Here is a 21,419-nt window from a genome sequence, read left to right as displayed (position 1 = left end):
GACTTACAATTCTTACAGGCTATGTGTGGCTGAACTGCCATTGATTTATGTAGTTGTTCACTGGTTAATAGAATATGCCAATTCTTTCTGATGATATTCATTATACTCCTCTTGTCAGATGTATATGTTAACAATAGTCTGTTCACATCTTTTTTATTGTTTTGTTCTTGAGCTAATGATATTCTATCCAAAAAGTGAGGTCTAGCTTTTCCTTTTCTTTCCTCAAATACCATAGAAGTGCATTTACAACTTAAATTCTGAGAGTAGCCACTGTTTTGTAAATTATTGGTCAAAGTACTCACCAAGTTTTCTAATGTACTGTCTTCATTTGTTAAATGAGAGGTCCGTAAAAGCTGTGGAGAAAATATGTCACTGTTCAAAACATAGGTGTCTTCCCAATGTGCCATCACAATGTTGGCATTTGAATTGGCACATGACGTTCCCATGACTACTCCTTGTCTTTGGAGAAAATACTGATTGTTAAACATAAATACGTTGTTCTCTAAGATATGCACTAATAACAAACATATATTGTCAATAAACTTTAATGGATAAGTTAAATGTAACTGTAAGCAAAACAAGATACAACTAATAAAACCAAGCCAACAGCTCCAAGTACGTTCCAAGTTTAATAAAATAAAGTAAAACCAATGTAAGCGCTTTCGGCTGTAACACCAGCCTTCATCAGACAAAGTAACACCACAGTACATTCCCTTATATACAAACATAACTATTACTTAATTAAGCAATTAAATTATTAACATATTAAACAATTAAAATACATCATTAAAACCATTTATCTACTGTACGATTGCATTTTTAAAACACTAGTAATAGAAATTGCTTAATTCAACCCTGGGAGTTTTCCAGCATTTCGTCCATGATTTAGTCCCTTCACTATATTATCTCGGATGCGTACTATCAAACCTAAGTAAACTATTGGTCCAACATGGTTTTCTGTAGAGCGACGTCTCTACATTTCCATTATCTTTTTTTATATATAAGAACATCTAAATATTCTATACTGACACTGGAATGCTTCATTCAAAATCTAAAAAAGTTTGTTGTTGATTCCAAATATATAACAAAAGACTAATTCATCAATAGTGCCTTTCCATAAAAAAGACGTTGTCCACAAACTTATTGTAGAACAATAACTTGTCTGTCCAATCATGCTCTACATCAAAAATGACCATGTCTTCCCAATATGCTAAAACTACATTTGCATAGGTATTTGCGCAGGGCATACCCATTGCTATACCTTGTTTTTGACACAGTAAGATGCTGTCTGGTTCGATTCTCTGCTAGAGCATCTTCTGCGTGGAGACATGCATGAATGGGCATACCTTCGTTGAAGGTTGTGCGTCAGGGCTGGCAACTCGGCACGTAAAAATCTGCCAATCATTAGCAGACCGGAGTTCCGCTGTGGCGACCCCTAACTGGGAAAAGCCGAAAGACACAACAACATTGTGCTTGACTAATAAAAACATTGTTCTCTAATACTAATTTTAGTAGGGAACATATGCGTATCTTCTCATACATTAATTTGTTTATCCAATATTGCACTTATAGCCATGATGCCATACTGATTGTCAATAACTGTAAATACATTTTTCACATCAAGAGTAACAAACATGCATATTTGAGGATGAGCTTCATGTAAAAACTTACCTAGTGAATGCAGAAACGTGGCCGTATATTTTAGAATTCTGGGGAATTCTTGTAAAATGGGTTTCAAGGTGCATCCCAGCCAAATAGAGATATTATCCGTTACCCAGCTCCTACCCGATACAATGGGTCTCAATGGTGGCGTATTTCGAGTTTATGTATCTTGGGTAGGGCTTTAAATATTGGAACAGTAGGGTGTGGTATGTGCAAAAATGTAAACAACTCATGATTTAGCAGACCACTTTTTTCCATGTTTAACAAAGACACATTTACTTTTTGGATATAAGAATGAAGCATAACTGGTGATATCTGAGGAAAAAGTCTGTTTATCTGCTAATAACAGGGCTATTTGGGTGGTATAGAATTCCCTACTAAGGACAACCACCGCACCACCTTTATCGGCAGATTTTATAACTATGCTGTTATTATTTTTTAATTCAATTAATGCTTCTCTGTGTTGTTGAGCAAACTTAAAAAACATAGATCTGCGTTTGTCCTGTAGGTATTGTACTATCTCTCTTTCACAAGATCTAACGAACATAATCAGTGTAGGACTCAAAACTGGTGAAAATAAACTGGGTTGCTATAACAAAACAGATCGTTCAACATTATTAGTATCTCCAAACATTTGTCTTAACATAACATCACATGCAAAATACATTATTTCTGGTATCAAAGTGCAAAAATCTGTGCCAGTGCTGGGTATAAAGTTAAGACCTTTACTTAGTACAGATATTTGTGTTACAGAAAGATGAATACTTGATATATTAAAAACATTGCAAACATTGTACTCAGTCAATTGGATGTCCATCGTCTCTTGTAATCCTTCTCCATCTGGTACGAAAAACTCTTCTTGCGAGAATTCTTCTTCTTCACCAGTACCGGTAAAGTGAAAAAAGAAGAAGAAGTTGAAGGTATAGTAGAAGCAGATGCGATTACATTGGTGATATGTTTTGGTTTAGCGCCCAGTGTACTAAAGTCTAACTTGTCACTTCGAGACTCAACCATAGTATTCACTATCGTGGCTAAATTGTCATCATTATTGATTTCCTCTTCTGTCACTGAATCGATAACAGCAGCAGAATGAAGTATAACCTCTGTATTCCTCGTATTAGATGAATCCAAGTCCTGAGAGTGAATGATTAGGGGCTGTACAGAATCTAAAGTGCCTGAGCGCTCTTTCTCATGTTGTTAGTTGGCCTCAAGTGGAGCTGTCACAACTGATTGAGCGTTCACCACTCTATCTTGCGTACGAGGCCAAACAAAAATGTTACCTAGTGAAAAGTCCTGATAGTCACGCTGCAGCTTCCTTAACTTAATTTGTTGCAATTTTACATCATAATTTGCCATAGCACATAAAATATCCATAAGTTTATTTTTGTAATGTTCAGCTGTAAAAACAGTTTCTAGTTTCATACATAAGTCATCAGCTTTCCTTCGTAAGTCATTTTCTTCAGGTTGAAAAAAAGAGATCAACAAATTCATGTATGACTGGCTAGTTTGCAAGTTTATCCAAAAATAAGAAAGTGGTGGAACCAACAAACCTAAAAGTAAAAAATATAAAAAATAAAAGGCGTGTAGACTGGAAGATGAACTTTTAATACAAATGTAGTAACAAAGGTAAGCGCTTTCGAGGTTGCCCTCTTCTTCAGACCTTAATAAAAACATGAGTGTTAAAGACAGTTTAAATACAAGTCAACAACCAATAAAAACATTTAAAATAAATCAATGCTATAAACCTCTCTTTCTCAAGAGAGGTTTTAAAGAAACAGCATTGTTAAGACCAGGTGATACATGAGCTTTAAAATCAACAATCCATCTTAGTACTATATACTCTGTTTCATTGCATATATCACCTTCTCTTAAACTTTCATTAATTATCTGTAACACCAGGAATTTAAAAGTATGTTGCAAACCAAAATCTGAACAATGTTTAGCTAGGGCATTAGTTACTTTATTATTCCTTATATCATTAAGATGTTCCATTATTCTTTCTTTTAACATACGATTTGTCTTACCTATGTAGTAAGCATTGCATAGACTACACTTAGCTAAGTAAACTATATTTCTGGTACAACAGTCAGCATAGAATCGAAATTCTATTGGTTTCAAGTGCATTGGATGCATAACCGTAGTAGTTGACTAAATGTTACTGCAAATTTTGCATGCTCTACATGCATAAGTCCCCCTACGTTCCAAAATAGATTTAGCTCTAATATTATTGTGTCTATAACATAATCTTTGATTAAGATTTTTATTGTTTCTAAAACTAAAATTAGGAGTAGGACCTAAGACCCTACTGATATCCGGGTCTGTAAGTAAAATAGGCCAGTTCTTTTTAACTATTTTGCAAGTTTTACTGACATCACTAGAGAATGTTAAGCACATCCTATTAACAACCTGATCACATTTTACCTTTATATCTGGTGCTTCCGTTGGAATTCATTATCCCACTTAAAAAATATGTCTTGGTCTTATATTCATCTAGAGAATTAATCTCTTCCACAACCTTGTCAATCTCATTTACTTTATAACCTCTTTTCTCAAGATCTACATAGAGGCCTTTGACTGCATCCTGCAGATCTCCCTTGTCTGTATACAGTCTTTTACATCATAACACCTGATTCTTAATGATGTTTCCAGTGACATGGCCGGGATGCATACTGGATCAATGTAAAATTTTGTTCTTTCTACAACTTTTTTTATGCATCTTAGTGGTAATACTACCAAACATGTCCTTGTTAACACTGATGTCCAAAAAGTCAATTTGAAATTTAGAGTGTTGTGAGGTAAAAGATAAATAGGTGGTGGTACTACCTAAATAGTTGACAAAAGATTCTAGCTGGGTCTCATCGCCATGACAGACAAGAAAAATATCATCCACAAACCGTTTGTAAAAGGTGATATATTTCACAAACATGAGTGAGCAGAATACCTTGTCTTTCTCCCATTGGGCTAAGACAATGTTCACATAAGTATTGGCACAAGCTTTGCCCATCGCGACCCCAATTTTCTGTAGAAAAAAACTCTTTTTGAAAAAGAAATACATTATTTTCTAAAATTAAGTCCAATAAGGCACAGATCATGTTAACCTTATTGTTGGAAAAATTGCTTTCTTTAGATAAAAATTGTCTTCCATTCTCAATACCATCGTCATTCGGTATAACAGTGAACAGAGAGTTCACATCCAATGTTACAAAGAAAGCATTCCTAATGTCAAGTATAGATCTAGAGTCAGCCCAGGGAAAATAAGTGTTCCAAAAACTGTTTGCTGTCTATCAAAACTGCTGATGCAGTGCTCAGTACCTGTTTAAGTTGTTTCTCCACATATATGGACATCGGCTCAGTAATCCAACCTCTTCCTGACACAATCGGTCGAAGAGGTGGATCTGAAATATCTTTATGAACCTTAGGCAGGCCATATATGACAGGTGTAGTGGGGTGTTCAACAGTAAAATAAACATATAGTGGATAGTCAATCTGATCTGTCATTAGTAGGTCATATAGATAAAAATTGAGTCTACTTATAATACCATTCACCTGGAACTTATGCAAAATAACATATACATTTTCATCATATAGCATCCTACGCATTCTGTCTAGATAATCCATGGTGTCAAAGACAACAATTCCTCCTCCTTTATCGGCAGGTCTAAACACAAGATATTCTGCCCTAGTTAAAGTAAACAGTGCTTCATTTTCATTAATAGTTAAATTGTAAAACGATTTCTTAGGTTAGTCAAAAGCTACTTTCCTAAGATCTTGTTCACAGATCTTAATAAAAGCCTCCATTGCAGGAGAGTTATTTGGATGGTTCGGAACAAAATTGCTTGTTTTTTTAAAAACACACATATCAGTATTCACATTATTATCATAGATGGTTTTCAACATAGTATTCCTAGCAAACAAATTTAAATCCAAAACAGTATCTACAATATTCATTTTGTTAGCTGGAACATATGACAGACCTTTGTTCAGAAGTGATAATTCATCCTCTGTTAATTCCACAGAAGATAAATTAAAAACTAAGTTATTTATTTCCGACTGCATGTGTTCATACTTTTGTGCATCTGGGCAGAGGGATTGGATTGTATCCTTCCTCGCCTCATGCGACTTCAAGACCTGCCCATCCGTTTCTCTTGCTTTATTGGTAAGGCTCTCTAAAAAAGCTGCAGAGAGGCGGCAATTGTCTCCACTCTGAGCGGTAATAATTTTACCTAATACTTTAGGTTTAACTACAGGTTCATTACCACTTAGGCCCACATTGTCCTGTACAGCAACAACTTCAAGAGAATTATCATGACTTGACACAGTAGCATCATGTCTTTCTTCATTAAAACCAATATCCATACATATAGCATTGTTAATGTTCACATTATCTGTACCTGAGAATGTTTCTATTTCATTGTCAGTAAATGGAATAGTGCATTGATTGTGTTCTGACTGCTCGTTTGATTCAATGGGAACGTTATACCCATTTATATTTGATGTAAGCGAATCCTTTACCAAACTTGGATTCAGGGTCAAACTTGATCTTTTCGCTATTTCCAAGTCACCACTAATTCCTTCAGCAGAGTTGCCGTCTGTTGCCGCATTAAAGTTCTCATGTGCATTCACATTCTTATTAACTAGAGGTGGTACAATTGATTCTAACTCCTTACTAGGTTGTAGGTTAGTGAGGCTGCCTTGAGACACATTGTCTGAACTGGTAGCGGCGTTAGGAAAACGAAGCTGCTTACTTGATGATCGCAAACTGCCATCTGAAACTGGGAGCTGCCCTTCAATTCTCGGTCCCTCCCTTGATGAAGTAGCTTGCGTTCTCATAGGTGAAACAGTCCTGGGCCAAGAAAAGACATTTCCGGCCTGAAAATCGGCGAAGTCTCTACGAAGCTTTCTAATTTTATCTTTTTCTAATTTCTTCTCATATAGGGAGACATTTAACAGTACTTCATCAATCAACTGAATGTAGGTTTCGCTTTTATAATTGTCCATATGCATATTAGTCAGGCTCTGAATTTCATTCGCCAGAGATTCTTCTTCTGGCATAAAAAAGTTGTTAATGAGTGACATGTAATCAAAACTCAATTGCAAATTTAAAACTTGCCATTTATTCAACAGTTTAGGGTACTTGTCGCCATAGGAGGGCATCTTAAGTACCCTTAGCCCTCTGGGTATCACTTTGTAAAAATTAACAGCTTCAAAGTGATACCTTTGCCATAGAAGGTGTTTATGCTTATAGAGTTTGTCTTCTAGTTCTTTCAAAGTATTTCTAAAAGTTGGCATATCATCAAAATTATAACTAACCTGGGTAATATCTTTTTCATTAAAAGAAATACCAATTAGTGGATTCATAGAATGTCCATTAGTACTAGCAGACTCTTTATTCCTTGCTTTCTTCCTGGTAGCATTTTCATGTATCTCCAGACTCTTGTTCACAGTATAAACATCCTTTCCAGGATTCTTTCCAGCCATGGTCCCACCAAACAGACAAAGTAGAAAATCCAAAAATAAGAAAGTGGTGGAACCAACAAACCCAAAAGTAATATATATAAAAAATAAAAGGCGTGTAGACTGGAAGATGAACTTTTAATACAAAAGTAGTAACAAAGGTAAGCGCTTTTGAGGTTGCCCTCTTCTTCAGACCTTAATAACAACATGAGTATTAAGACAGTTTAAATACAAGTCAACAACCAATAAAAACACTTAAAATAAATCAATGCTGCAAGCCTGTCTTTCTCAGGTTTGCAAGTTTATCTGTTGCCAGCATGCTAATAGCTATGGGTAGCGCTCCCCTTGAGCCAGCATACATAACACTCGTAGACCTCTAGGCCAATGTTATTCTTAAGACACGCTTCAGAATAAAACTGGTGCAATTGTAAACGTTTTAGTTATATTAGCATGTCTTGCAAAGAGGTCAGTAGGGAAAAAAATTCAGTCTCACCTCCTTGAGTCTCAGTTTGCTCATCAAATGGCATATTGAGGAGTTTGATACCCATCTCCAGTAATGGATTTTGCAACAAAAATGACCTGTTTGTCATGGTCTTCATATATCTGTATGGTACATATCCAAGTTCTGCATCTTCACTCTGCCGATCAGCCATGTGTGTTTGGAGCCCAGTAAATCTCAAGCCAAGCAATAAATAAGTAAAGGCCTCCTCCACCAAAAGTGCTGCTTTAAATCCAGATAAAATCAAGTAATAGAGTTACCACCTGTCCCACTTTGCGAGGGACAGTCCCTCTTAGGGCAGTTGTGTCCTGACAAAAAATTTAAAAAATGGCAAATGTCCTGAGATTTTAGGACAAAATTATTTCCTATATTTTATGTAATAGTTGCATAAAACAGTTATTCTGTATCTAAAATACCTAAATGTTATAAGAAACAGAATAAGCAACTAAAATGCTACAAGAATAAGCTTTTATTTAGGCAAAAAAGTTAAGTTCTATCCTTTGTACTGACCGTGGGTATGTGTCGGCCTGTAAAATCTGATGTTTGTACTGAAAATGTCCCACTTTGGCCATTTGAAAAGGTGGCAACCCTATCAAGTAAAGAATATAATAAGCAGCCACTACCACGCTGAATGTAAAATAAGACACTTTTAATAAAACACCAGATAAAACAAACTCATAAGCACTTACTGGTAAATCCCTTCATCATATGATACACTCAATAAACACAATGCATATTTTATAATACTTCTTATCCAATCAAAATCGATAAATTTACCCTCCTTTTTGCTAAAGCCGGTTTTAAAGGAACTACATCATTTAGACCTGAAGCCGCGATGGTACAGTGATAGCATTGCTGCCTCAGCAAGAGGTTCTCCTTTTCAATTCTCAGCTGGAGTGCCTTCTGTGTGGAGTCTGCATGTCCTCCCCGCGTTCGAGCGGCCTCCAAAAGACATGCGTGAATGGGAGTGCCTTTGCTGAAGGTTGGGCGTCGGGCTGGCAACTCGGCACCATAAAAATCGACTGCCAATCATTAGCAGACCGGAGTTCCGCTGTGACGACCCCTAACTGGGAAAAGCTGAAAAGACAAACAACATCATTTAGACCTGGGGCTTTATCAGCTCCAAGTCTAAGAATCCACTGCATAAAATGCTTTAGTATTTAATATGTATGTTTTGTTGTTATAATTTGAAATATAACAGCTTTTATAAAAATCCTTTATTAACACAGATTTTTTTTTTTTTTGCTGTAACAGTTTTAGTGCCTCTCTTAAGCAGTTAAAGTAAATTATGGTTAGTTAGGCTAATCAATTTCTTTTTTTCATAATATTTAGTGCATTTTAGGTGAATGTATTGCATTTTATGTTTTCACCACATGAGGGCGATGTTATCCTTATAAGAACATCACAACATAACTTGGCTGACAAGTTTTCCTGATGTTCAAGTAACTACTACTACTACTGTCTTTCGGCTTTTCCCGATTAGGGATCGCCATAGCGGAACTCCGGTCCGCTAATAATTGGCAGTAGATTTTTACATGCTGGCTTGCCGGGCAAGTAAAGCAAGGTTATTTAAAACTGTAAAATTTGTTTGTATAGAGATAAGTTGTGCGTCTGGACATCTTGTTTGTTTTTTTGGCAAGAAAAACTAACAAGTAAGAAGATGTTCCTATTTTATTTATATTTCATGTGCAACATGAGAGGTTAAAATCTGAAATCATAAAATATGTTTTAAGATAAAAACGTAGAGCAAAATTAACATGTTCAAAGATGCTCTAGCTGAGTCCGTACCTTTTAGAATGCATTTGTGAAATGATGACAGATATGAAGATGTGGAAAGTTTTTAAAAAGATTATAATGTTGTTTTAAATGATTTGATCACAATTCTACGTCATTTTTGTTAGGACATCTGACTGGTGATTAGTTGTTTTTAAAGGATGTGTTGTGATTTTAACTAGTTTAAATATCTGAAGAAGCGTTGTGGTATACAACGCGAAAGCGCTTATATACATTAAACCGTTTGTTTTTATACCTCGGCATGTGTACTGTCTCCTGCTTTGGGAATATTTATTCTTTTGTTTTTGCAAGGAGACGGTTTTATTCCTTGGTTTATGTGGTTTTTGGTTCTTGGTTATATTCATAAGTTTATTCAGTAATTGAAATAATGTTTTTGTTTGCATGCAGATGGTATGATGCTTATTCAGAAGGAAGGATATTTACTAATTTTCATCTAATTTTTCTGCCTCACCTTACTTAAAGCATAACACCATTATTATGAATTAAAACCTACGTATTTATTAAATTATTTTCAGTGTAATACACGTTTGCCAGTGAAGTCTTTGGTGATTTGCTGGGGTCCTTACACACTGCTGTGTGCATATGCAAGCATAGAAAATGTTACTGTCTTATCACCTAAACTAAGAATGGTAAGTGTTTAAAACAGTTTATTGAGACAATTCTGTATTACAGAATTTGGTATAGTAAAGTATTTAGTTGAATTGTGTGTATTTCTTATATTTGCAATTACTCATATAACAAGACTATATACATACATACATACATACATACATACATTTATGTTAAGCACAGGCATTAATGCCCTTCCAGCCTGCCAATATACCAAAACAGTTGTTCTCATAATAAGTGTCCAGGCTTTTCTTAAAAATATCTAAAAAAAAGTACTTGCTTTAATGTAGTTTGGTATTCTCTTCTATGTGTCAGTTGCTCTCCCAGAGAACCATCTAGTACACTTCTCATTCTATAGAATTTTCTACATAAGTTGTCTGATGATTGTCTACTACTTTTCGATAACCCCAAATATTTCCATAGATAGTTGTCGCTAAATGCCCTATATACCTGAATAAGATCTCCTCTTGTATATCTATATGCAACACTGTACAAGTTCAGATATTTTTCATAACAACTTAAATATTCACATCAATGGATGTTCTTGGTATATTTCCGCTGTACTCTTTCCAGTTTACTCATGCTTGTTTTCTTACAAGGTTTTCATGTTGTTATTCCATACTCAGGTTTGGGTCTAATGTAATTAACAAATAATAACTTCATAATTTCTGATTTCTTAGACTTTATAAGTCTTTTTATACAACCCATAGTTCTAGAACTATTATTAACCAATTGGCTGATATGATTAGAAAAACCCAAAGCTGGAACTACCCATATAACCAAGTCCTTAAATGAATCTACTGTTTCAATCAGTGTATGCTGTATTAAATATTCACATTTCAATTTATGACTCCCAAATCTAATACGCTTTTTTGATGTATTTATCAGCATATTATTCTCATGTGCACAAATGTTCAATTTAATCAAGTTCTTTTGAAGGCATGCTGTATCTGTAAAACCTGTAATCAGTTTATCCAATTTCAGGTTATCTGGATACAGACTGTATAACACCACATTTGAAAAAAGATAGGTCTGAAAGATATAGTTTAAACAAGTAAGGGCCTAGGACAGAGTCCTGTGTGACACCCTGACTATAACCAAGAATTTCACCTGTCCAATTGCTGCATGATATTTGCCATGACCTATTGGTAAGCCATGCAACTCTCCATCTTATCAAAAGTAAATCAATACCTAGTTCTAATTTATTGATCAGTGTTTTGTGTATGACCCAACCAAATACTTAAGTTAAATCTATGTAAGTTACATCACAACAAAATTTTTCATTCATAGCTATTATATTGTTATAGAACATAATGTTACAGGTGGTAATAGATGTAGTTCCAACATATTAATGTTGATGTATGGTTTCAAGTCCCAATGTTTCCAGTTCTGACAATAACTTATCCAATATTATCTTGTCCATTATTTTTCCACAACATGAAAGTATTAAAGATCTATATGATTTTGGGTTTGTCCTACTCCCCTTTCCCTTAAAGGCAGGTTTAATAAGCACGTCTCCATCCTTAGGATTCTCCCCATATTTATATGGCCTAGTAAATAATAGATATAATGGTAATATGTCTGATGTGTTCTCAAGTCATTATTCCTAATTCCATCTCCTCGCAGTGCTTTGTTTAGATCCAGTTTGCACAGTTCTTTTCGAACACAGTCTAATTTGATTCCAACATCTGAGGTTTCCTGGATATCACTTGAACAGCTTATCAGTCCCCTTTGGGGAGCCAAACTGTTTCACATTAGATTTTTTAAATATATCTATAATCTGTTGTGTCTGAGAATACATTTTAGAATCTACACACGGTTTATCAAATTGTATGTCTTTATTCCTTCCACAGCTTATGAATCTATAAAACGGTTTGCTATTATGCTCAATAACTTTATATAAGGTTTCTTCATTTTTTTCTTGATCTTGTCTCACACTATGCTAAATTTATTTGTTCAGCTTGGTTATTTCAGTTTTCAAAGTTGTAGGCCAACCTCGTTTCCATTTCTTATATTTTTGTCTCTCACCTTAATCAGGTTTCTTGCTCTTATGGAAATATATCTACATGATCTTGTATGCCTAGATCCTGATGTTAAACATTTTTTTTTATTTTTTGCACTCAGTTTCTCTTTCAAAACTTTCCACATTCCTTCTACAATTTTTCCACTGAACACATCACTCCAATTAGTTTTACATAATGACTGTTTTGCTTCCATATAATCTGTAATTAATCCTCTTTGCCTTGGTTTAGATTTTAGTTTGGCAGAATTATATAGCAACAACAAATTAACCTTTATATCCCCATGATCACAACACATAATGGTGGTAAAACTTGACATGAATTAACAGTAATTTCTTCAGGAATGCAAACAATGTCTAGTATGTTCCTTTCCCTGGTAGTCTTTTTCCATAATCTGAAGTAACTGCTGTTCATGAACATGCATTGTGAACATTTTTTATATGTTAAGTATAACTTCCTTACTAATGTTGCTAAATCAATATTATACAACGACCCCCCATTAAATATTCAAAAATGTGCACGCTGATTGGTCAGCGTGCACGTTGTAAATCAGAGTTATAATAATGGAAAAAGGTACGATCGCCCGGACTTTTTCCATTACTATAACTCTTTTTTTTTACAGCAACGGAGAACGCAAGATCTCCGTTGCTTCACACTGTCTCGCTATGTTAAATGAGTTTAACATAGCGAGACAGCTTTAAAAAAGCAACAGAGATTCTCCATTGCTTTTTTAAAAGCTATCGCGCTATGTTAAACTCATTTAACATAGCGAAGCAGTTTTTAAAAAGCAACGGAGATCTTGCTTTCTCCGTTGCTTTTGCTTTTGCCCACAGCTCTGATGTACTGCGTAGGCATGCGCAGTACATCAGAACTGCCACAGAATACCAGACAGCTGCGGAAGGGCAGCAAGGAGGCATTATACAGTGCCATTATTTAAGAAAAGTAATTATTTTTTTTCTTAAATAATGTCATTGTATAATAGCAATAACCCACTTCTGGGTGTGGGTAATACTGGATTTACCCACGGTTGGCTTTGTTTGGCCACTTGGGCTTCGCTGTCGTGACCAAACCACACCAACCGTGGGTAAATCCAGCATTACCCACACCCAGGCGTGGGTTATTGCTATATTATTCCATTCTGTTTCTGGTAAATTTAAGTTGCCAGCCACTGTTATTCTTCCCTCCTGTGTTACATGCCAAAAATGTATGAATTCCTCTAGGTCATCAACACTTGACTTTGTTGGTCTGTACACTCCGATTGTTATATGTTCCAGGGTTGTCTTTATTGTCACAGTTACACAATCTATAGTATTGGTGTTATCATTGAACATGTAATAATCACAGTTCTCATAGCTATCTTTAATCCCTATCATAACACCTCCACCTGATTTTCTTTTTGTTAGAATGTCTGTTACAGTAAAAACATTTATATCCTGACAGAACTTCTACGTTATCCTGTATGCTATCCAAACCATTCAAAGGAGACAATGTTTTTATTCCAGATTATTTATGATGAAAAAGGGATAACACCTCAAAGTAGTTCAAAAGTGATTGGATCTGAACATATCTGTAAATGCAAACACATTCAAAATGGTGACTCTGATTACCATAATTCCAGTCATACATTCAAAATGGTGACTCTGATTACCATAATTCCAGTCATACATTAAGACTTTTCTATTACACCAGCCATGGGAAATATATACCTTCACATTCCAGTGATATCTTTTTACAAAATACCTCAAATTCCTGATAGCCCATTAATCATTTTCAGTTTTTAGCTCTGCTGTGTAGTTATTCACAGCCTCTAGAGTATTTATCGAATGTTTAGCTCAAATATTTGCTCATCTCAGAAAGGGCAACATAAATATTTCTCTTAAATGAATCATTGTTTGATAGCAGCAAAAATAAAAGACCTGCAGAGATGAGACATCCAACTATCATGTTTTGTTCAGTCCTCTAGAAATCATAGTTACCTACAAGAAATTCCTTCTAACTCTTGTTGACAGTAGCTTTCCTAGGACCGTCATAGATTTAATATTAATGATGTTCTTTCCATCTAAGGACAGTAGAACAGAGATTCACTCAGGCCTGTTACATTTCTGAAAGCAACAAGTCAACAGAAAGAGACAATAACCAGGAAATCTAAGACAACTAGGTACATGTCTCTTGCATTCACCCGATTACTCAGATAAAATTACATGGAAAGATGACAAAGTGACATCTTGGGCTTATCTGGCATGAGACTACAGTTCTTCTGGATATTATGATTTCTATCATATAGGATCATAGGAGGTTACTAGGCTAATGGCCTTGGGGCCCTTACAAGCCTAGCCAAGAGTTTATCCCCAAAAAAGGAACCTCAGTCAGCACCTGTCACCCCTGTCAATGAGGGATACAGGTGGAACCCCTCGGGAAAATTTGTGGTTTCCCATCCACTCATCAAGGTTGCTCTTGAAGTGGGTCAGTGAGGTACTCTGTTTGACATGTATGGGAAGTCTATTCTAGAGACAGGGCACACTCTGGGAGACAAACCTGTCTCTCCAGCAGGTTTTGTTGATGTTATATGTTAGATTTAGGCCTTTCAAGTGGGTAATGCACAAAGAGTTAGACTTATGGATATGGATCATCTCTAGTAGGGCAGGGTCCGAGATTGCCTTGTAGGTGGGACACAGATCACCTCTGACCAGTTTGTATGATACAGAGTAAAGTGATAGTGATTTGAGCCTGTCTGCAAAGGACAGGTGTTGGAGGCCATGTATTCTCTTTGTGAGGTATTTATGTGGCCTTTCCAGTTGGTGCAGGTATTTGGAGAGGTTCATACCAAACGGGACATTGTATGCAATTATTAGCCTAATGAGAGATGAGTACAGAGAGGTAATAACCTCCTTTTTTCTGGATGCAATCAGTTTACTTATGAGATGAACAAATAAAAGGCTTTTCTGACCACTGCTGCTACATGATGGTCAAATGTGAGATTGTTGTCAACATGAGTACCCAGGTCTCTCACCACAGGTTGTGTGCTTAGGGGTTTGCCATTGATGTGGTAATTAGTAGGGGCCATTTTTATGCTGAATGGTATAATACATTTTTTTTGCATTTAACTTAAAGTCATGACTATAGCACCAGCCATTTGTTGCTGTGAGACCCTCTTGCAGTATGTTAACATCGTTTGGGGAGTCAATGACAGCACCCAACTTACAGTCATCCGGAAACTTGGTCAGCCGCAGGCCTTTTGGGATCCCAGGACAGATCCCTGGGGAACACCACTAGTGACCGGTCTTCTGTCAGAGGTGGAGGTACCTATTTTGACCTTGTGGGTCCTATCAGTGAGCCAGCTGGCCACCAACCTGATGAGATTGGGATTTACGCCAAGTTGTGTTAGCTTTTCGATGATGCTTGAGTGGGGGATTGTATCAAAGGCTTTGGCCAAGTCAAGGTAAGCTGTATGTACTGAATTTCCCGTCATCCAGGTCTTAAAGAAGTCAACCAGGTTCAACAGGCAAGATCTGCCCTTGACAAATCCAAACTGGGTGGGGTCAAGTGCTTGGAGATTGCCTATGTCCTTCTTTGAGATCCATAATAATACTCCCCATGACTTTACAGATCAGACTTGTCGAGTTAATGGCATGGTAGTTTCCAGGGTCAGTACTGGCACCATCTTTGTGCAAGGGGATGACAGTGGCAATTCTCCACTCTGCTAGAATGAAGCCTGTACTTAGGCTGTGGTTGAATAGGATGCTGAATGCCAAAGCCAGTTCTTGCTGGAGATGGTGAAGAATAGAGCCTGGGATACTATCAGGTCCTATGGAAGCTGTGTTCTTTGCCTTGGATAGGGCCTTTAACACTTGATCTACGGAGATGTGAGGTGCGGGACAAGTATCGGGAATGTTGAATGGGTTTTTGGGGGGGTACGAGGGCTGAAGTTTGCGCTGAACCTATCTGCTAGCAGGTTGGGTAAGTCAACAGGATCAGTGTAAGTGGTACTGTTCTGTTAAATACTAATTCAGAACAAACCTGGGCTTTGCCATGGAGGTTCCTGACATAATTGAAGAAGGCTTTGTGGTTTTCCTTTGTTTTGAAGGTTCATTTCAATTTATAATTGGCTTTTTCACTAGTGATCTAATTTGCTTGTTGAGGCTGAGGAGGGGGTTTTTCCAGTTTGGAATTTGTTTCTTTTTACCCTTGGACAACAGTTTCTTCCTTTTGTTCTAAACTGATAGAGGATGTCCACCAGACAGGTTTGTGTTTCCTTGAGGAGCAGGTTTTTGTTCTGTTCGGTATGGCTGAGTCCTTGCAGTTGTACAGGTGCTTGTATTGTTATAGTCATAAATAAATAACAGTAAGAATTTACCTTATATGCCTTCAGTCAGGAACAATACTTCAGGATGTGCAAACAGAAATTTTATTCTTACAGCGCTGGGAGACAATCTTCATAGCCAATGTTAAATTAGTCCCTCTGAAGAGACAGGCTACATCTTTTATACATTTTCTTATCAAAACTGGTCACACAGTTTTATTAGATTACAATGATTCTAGCTAATAGAAAACTTTGCAAATGTCCTCATCCCTTGTGATTTTCACCTCGGACGTCACGTGAACACCTTTCTATACATACTTGAGAAACAACGATGGGACAACCACGGCAAAGCACATATATTTAATAAACAGTAAACAGATAAGCACTTTCGGAGATGCCTCCTTCATCAGATCAATACAGAAAATATAAAATCAGTCTGCATATAAATACACTTAAAAAACAATTACATTAATTAAAACCTTTAACCAATTAACATTTTCTAGCCTTTAAAATAGGTTTAAAGATATAAAACCATTTAAACCTGGTGGAACATCAGCTCTCAAACCAGCTATCCAGTGGGTTTCTTTAACTTCTGTGGCATTCTTTATATCACCACCTCTAGGTGCAGCAGTGTAAATATCCAAAGCCATAAATTTAAAATCATGCTGTGGAAATTCATCAATGTGTTGAGCTACTGCACTTCTTTGCACATTTCTCTGTATATCACCCATATGCTGTAAAATACGTCCTTTTAACATTCTGTTGGTTTTACCAACATAAAAAGAAGTGCATTCTGAACAGGTTGCTATATAAATCACATTTTTAGTAGAACAGCATACATAGTGTGAACACTTATATATCCTTTTAGTAACAGGAATCTCAAAACACATTATCAGTCTTAATATACCTGCATGCCTTACATATTTTACATGGATATGTACCTGATTTGTCACTATATAATTTACGTAGGTTATTCTTATCACCAGGTCCTGGTCTGTAACATAACAGACTCTTTAAGTTACAATTTCTCTTGTAGCTGAAGTTTGGCACATCACCTACTATATTTTTCATCCTGTCATCAGAGGGTAATATCTTCCAGTTATTTTGTATTATATTCTTTATATATTTAAAATCATTACTAAAAGTAAAGAGTATCCTATCCTTACATATATTTCTCTGTCCCTTATTAACTGAATCTCCAGTATTCTTTGAATACCAAGGTCTAGTTTTCCCATCTCTCATGGACTTAACCCTTTCTGATGCTTCCCTAACTTCCCTACTTTTGTAACCACGTTCTAACAAATTATTCTCTGTTACATTTATATGATGTAAAAAATCATTTTCCTTACTACAAAGTCGGGAAGTTCTCAGAAGCTGATTATCCATGACATTCTTAAAAATATGGTGGGGGTGCATGTTACCCCTATCCAATAGAGCATTTTTCCAGCATGATTTATGGTATAATAAAGTGCTTATTTTACCCCCTTCATCCACTTTTAATAAAATATCCAAAAATTCTACATTGGGGCTGATTTTCTCCTTGTTGCTGGGTGCCTACCTTTCTATACATGATCCACCTGCTTCCAAGGGGTCTTGTTTGTGACCTTGGATGTTTCAAACCTTCCCTAGCAACAATGCACTCCTAGCCTGGAGGAGTCAGGCTGACAAATTCCTTTTGTAGTAACTAACATGCCTCGACTTCATGCACCACATACTTTTTCCTTATTACATATTAAAAGAATGTAGTTAGGACACAGTAATACTCTAGCTTATGAAGCTGTATTTTTCCCAACCCCGCATACAAATTATATTTGCTTTTTAACGATCATATTATAGCAATATTAGTAAACTGAAATTAATATACATTTTAATAGCTAATCTTGTCCCATAACAGTTTCCTCCCTCTGGCACTATCAGTGTCATACCATACATATAATTATATTTTTATTTTTCTTAACTTGATAAAATACAACTCTGCATCATAATAGTCGTCATCATTTTCTGTTCAAAATAGAACTGTTATTGATTTGTGCATGCAGTGGCATTTCATATGCAGGTGAGGTTAAATATCTTGTAATCACAGCCTTTAGAATAGAAAATACCAAAATGATCACAAATATAATAAAAAGTACAATGACAATACCCTGGATTATGCTAGTTCTCAGGTTACCAAAAATACTGCCCAACCATCCAAAAAGTGTCCATTGTTTTGATGTGCTGTCCAACTCTTTGGCCCGTTGTTCCATAAATTTGCCAGGTTTTCCTGTTCATCATGATAGTCACTAATATATGAACAGCAATGGCTCCCTATGAGGGCACATGACCCCCCCCCATTTTGCAGCAAGCATTATATCAAGTGCCATTTGATTCTGCAACACCACAGTTCGCATTACAGTCATTTCTCGATTTGCATCCTGATGTGATGTGAAGTTTCGATGGCCACCTCCTGTAGAATTTGGGCAAGCATGGTATTTTCAAGCATTGTCCTTTGCACTCCATAACCAGGATTAAAAATTAAAAATACTTGCTTTGCCCAGTGGATTGCTGACATTTTTCAGTCTACCTGCTGGTGGGTGTTCGAAATGTTGACTAGCAGGAGTAATATAGCCTACAAAGCAACATCCAGACCAGTTTGTAGGCAACCAGGGGTAGGCACGATCACCACAGATGTAGTAACGGTCACTTATCATGCCCGTGCCACACCCCCAGTCATAGCTTTTTAAATGCAAAGAGTCTAACAGACTTTCATGCCTGGTGTCATTACATTTGCTTTTTCCTACTTGTACAGTCCCATTTCTGGCATAACATGTGTCTCCATGATGTGTGGTCGCAAGTTGAAGAGACACAATCCTTGAAAAATCAGTCACAATATGCCAGGTTAAGCTGATGTCATTAAGGTCTTTTTCAAATAACACCTTTGATGCAGGGATTGGAATCATAGGAAACCCTGCCTAGAAAGATGAGGTATATACGAACATATCCAGCAGTTTGTTTTGTTTAGATTTTTGGCATACTGCCGAAGGACCAGCAAAAATCTGTTTTCTCTTGACCAGTTTATAAAAGGGAACAGCAGCAGAAACAAAGCAAAAGTACCTGTTGTCACTGGATTCATCGTGGACTGCTACTGAAGTTGACCTTCTCACTGGACAGATGATTTATCTGTCACACCTCAATCGCCCTCTGTTAGCTGCAATGATTTGTCTGGGGTCCCCACATGACAGGTATTCTTGCAATGAGATGAATGGATCCACGTTGGTAGTCCTGCACAGTGAACTGCAGTAAAAGTGATGAGCAGAACCTGAAAAGGACCCTTCCTCCTCGGGCTCAGGCAGTTTTTCCTCTGGAAATTTTTCACATACACCCAATCACCCGGTTGTAGTTGATGACAGGGATGGTCAGGAGGCTGTGGTAACGCTGCTCTTACTGTTCAATGATATCGCTACAAACTTTTGAGGAGTCTCCTACAATAAGAAATCATAGCATCATCTGACAAAGTTAAATCGGCATTTCCCACTGGAGGGGTATTTGGAAGGGCCATAGGTCTCCCTATTAATATTTCATATGGACTCAACTTCCTGGTGGCATTCAGTGAGGCCCTCATACTTATTAATGCTAAGGGAAGGGCTTCGGGCCACTTTAAGTGGGTTTCAGCACAAATTCTCAAAATTTTATTTTTAAGGGTTCTGTTTACCCTTTCCACTAATATAGATGACTGGGGATGGTTGGGACAGTGAAGACTCAACTTAGTATTAAAATTTTTACATAGTTCTTTACACAGTGCATTATTAAAATGTGTTCCCTGGTCACAATTAACAATGCTGGGTATACTGAATCTCAGTATAAATTCAGATATGTTTTTTGATAACTGTGACTGCATCAGCTTTGCGACAAGGGTAAGCTTCCACACATGCTGAGAACGTACACACCACCACCAAAATAAATTGTGAACTATTAGTCTTAGGCATCTGGATGAAGTCTAGCTGTATGTTAACAAAAGGTCCCCAGGGTGGAGGTAAACATGCAGATTTGCTGTTGGCATGTTTACTTCTGTTATATTCTAAACGTATACTGCAGTGTTGTACATACTGAAGTATCAAAGAGTAGACATGAGGGGCATACCAACTTCATGTAATTTGATTAAACTAAGCTGTCTTACCTGTATGGGCTGGTAAATGATATGCCCTTACCAAGTAAGGTAGCAAAGAAGTAGGTGCCACCATTCGGTCATCCAGATGTCGCCATATGCCATCAGATGATTTTCTACATCCAGCCTTTAGCCACCTCAGAACTTCTCCCTGTGATGCTTCAGCTTGAAAAGCTGACAACTTTTCAAACTCAAACACATCATTACTGTTGCAGTTTGTTATTGTTAACATACACAGATTTTTGCAACAATTTACTACTATTTGTTTAGCAGCTTGGTCTGCCAAATTTCCTTTTGTTACGACATTTATGCCTTTTTGATGTGCACAACATTTGATTACAGACAGTCTCTTAGGTAGCAAAAGTGCATCTAACAATGATTTTATGTATCCTGAATTTTTAATCTGATTTCCTGAAGAGGTCAAAAATCCTCTCTCTTTCCAAAGTTGCCCAAAATCATGCAGCACCCCGAAAGCATAATGGCTGTCTGTAAAAATATTGGCCACCTTGTCTTTGGGTAACTCACAGGCTTTTTGCAAAGCCACTAGCTCAGCTATTTGAGCAGAGTGAACACCCTCTAATCTTTGTTGCAACAATATTGTTTCTTGAGTGCAGACGGCTATTCCTGAGAGTAGCTTCCCTGTTTGATCTCTTCCACAGGAGCCATCCACGAATAAATTCAAATCAGCATTGGGTATAAGTGTCGTAAGTCCTCCCTAGGAGAAAGCAAATAGTTACACACACACAATCATGCTCTTCACCATCCTCAGCAGTAGGAAACAGAGATGCAGGATTTAGAACAGGACAGAGGATCAGAGAAATAGATGGATCAGAAAGAAGTATACGTTCATATCTAGTTAGACATGCAGTCGAGAGTGGTTCAGTTTTCATTTTAAGCAAAAGAAATGATACAGAATGAGGGACAGCTACTGTGAGA

The 21,419-nt window shown here is 36.7% G+C and overlaps 1 protein-coding gene across 1 annotated transcript in view; it reads left to right on the top strand.

The window, feature by feature from the left end:
* The window catches only part of RGR (retinal G protein coupled receptor), a 272,329-nt gene that overhangs the window by 203,401 nt on the left and 47,509 nt on the right, over positions 1 to 21,419 (top strand). Inside the window, exon 6 of the mRNA XM_044056521.1 lies at positions 9,925 to 10,038. Within this exon, the coding sequence (XP_043912456.1) occupies positions 9,925 to 10,038 (114 nt within the window). The remainder of the gene's footprint in view (positions 1 to 9,924; positions 10,039 to 21,419) is intronic.

The sequence above is a fragment of the Protopterus annectens genome, chromosome 14.part0, assembly GCF_019279795.1.
Source record: "Protopterus annectens isolate FY-2018-M chromosome 14.part0, PAN1.0, whole genome shotgun sequence".
Classification (NCBI taxonomy): domain Eukaryota; kingdom Metazoa; phylum Chordata; order Ceratodontiformes; family Protopteridae; genus Protopterus; species Protopterus annectens.
This window is presented reverse-complemented; position numbering and strand designations above follow the sequence as displayed.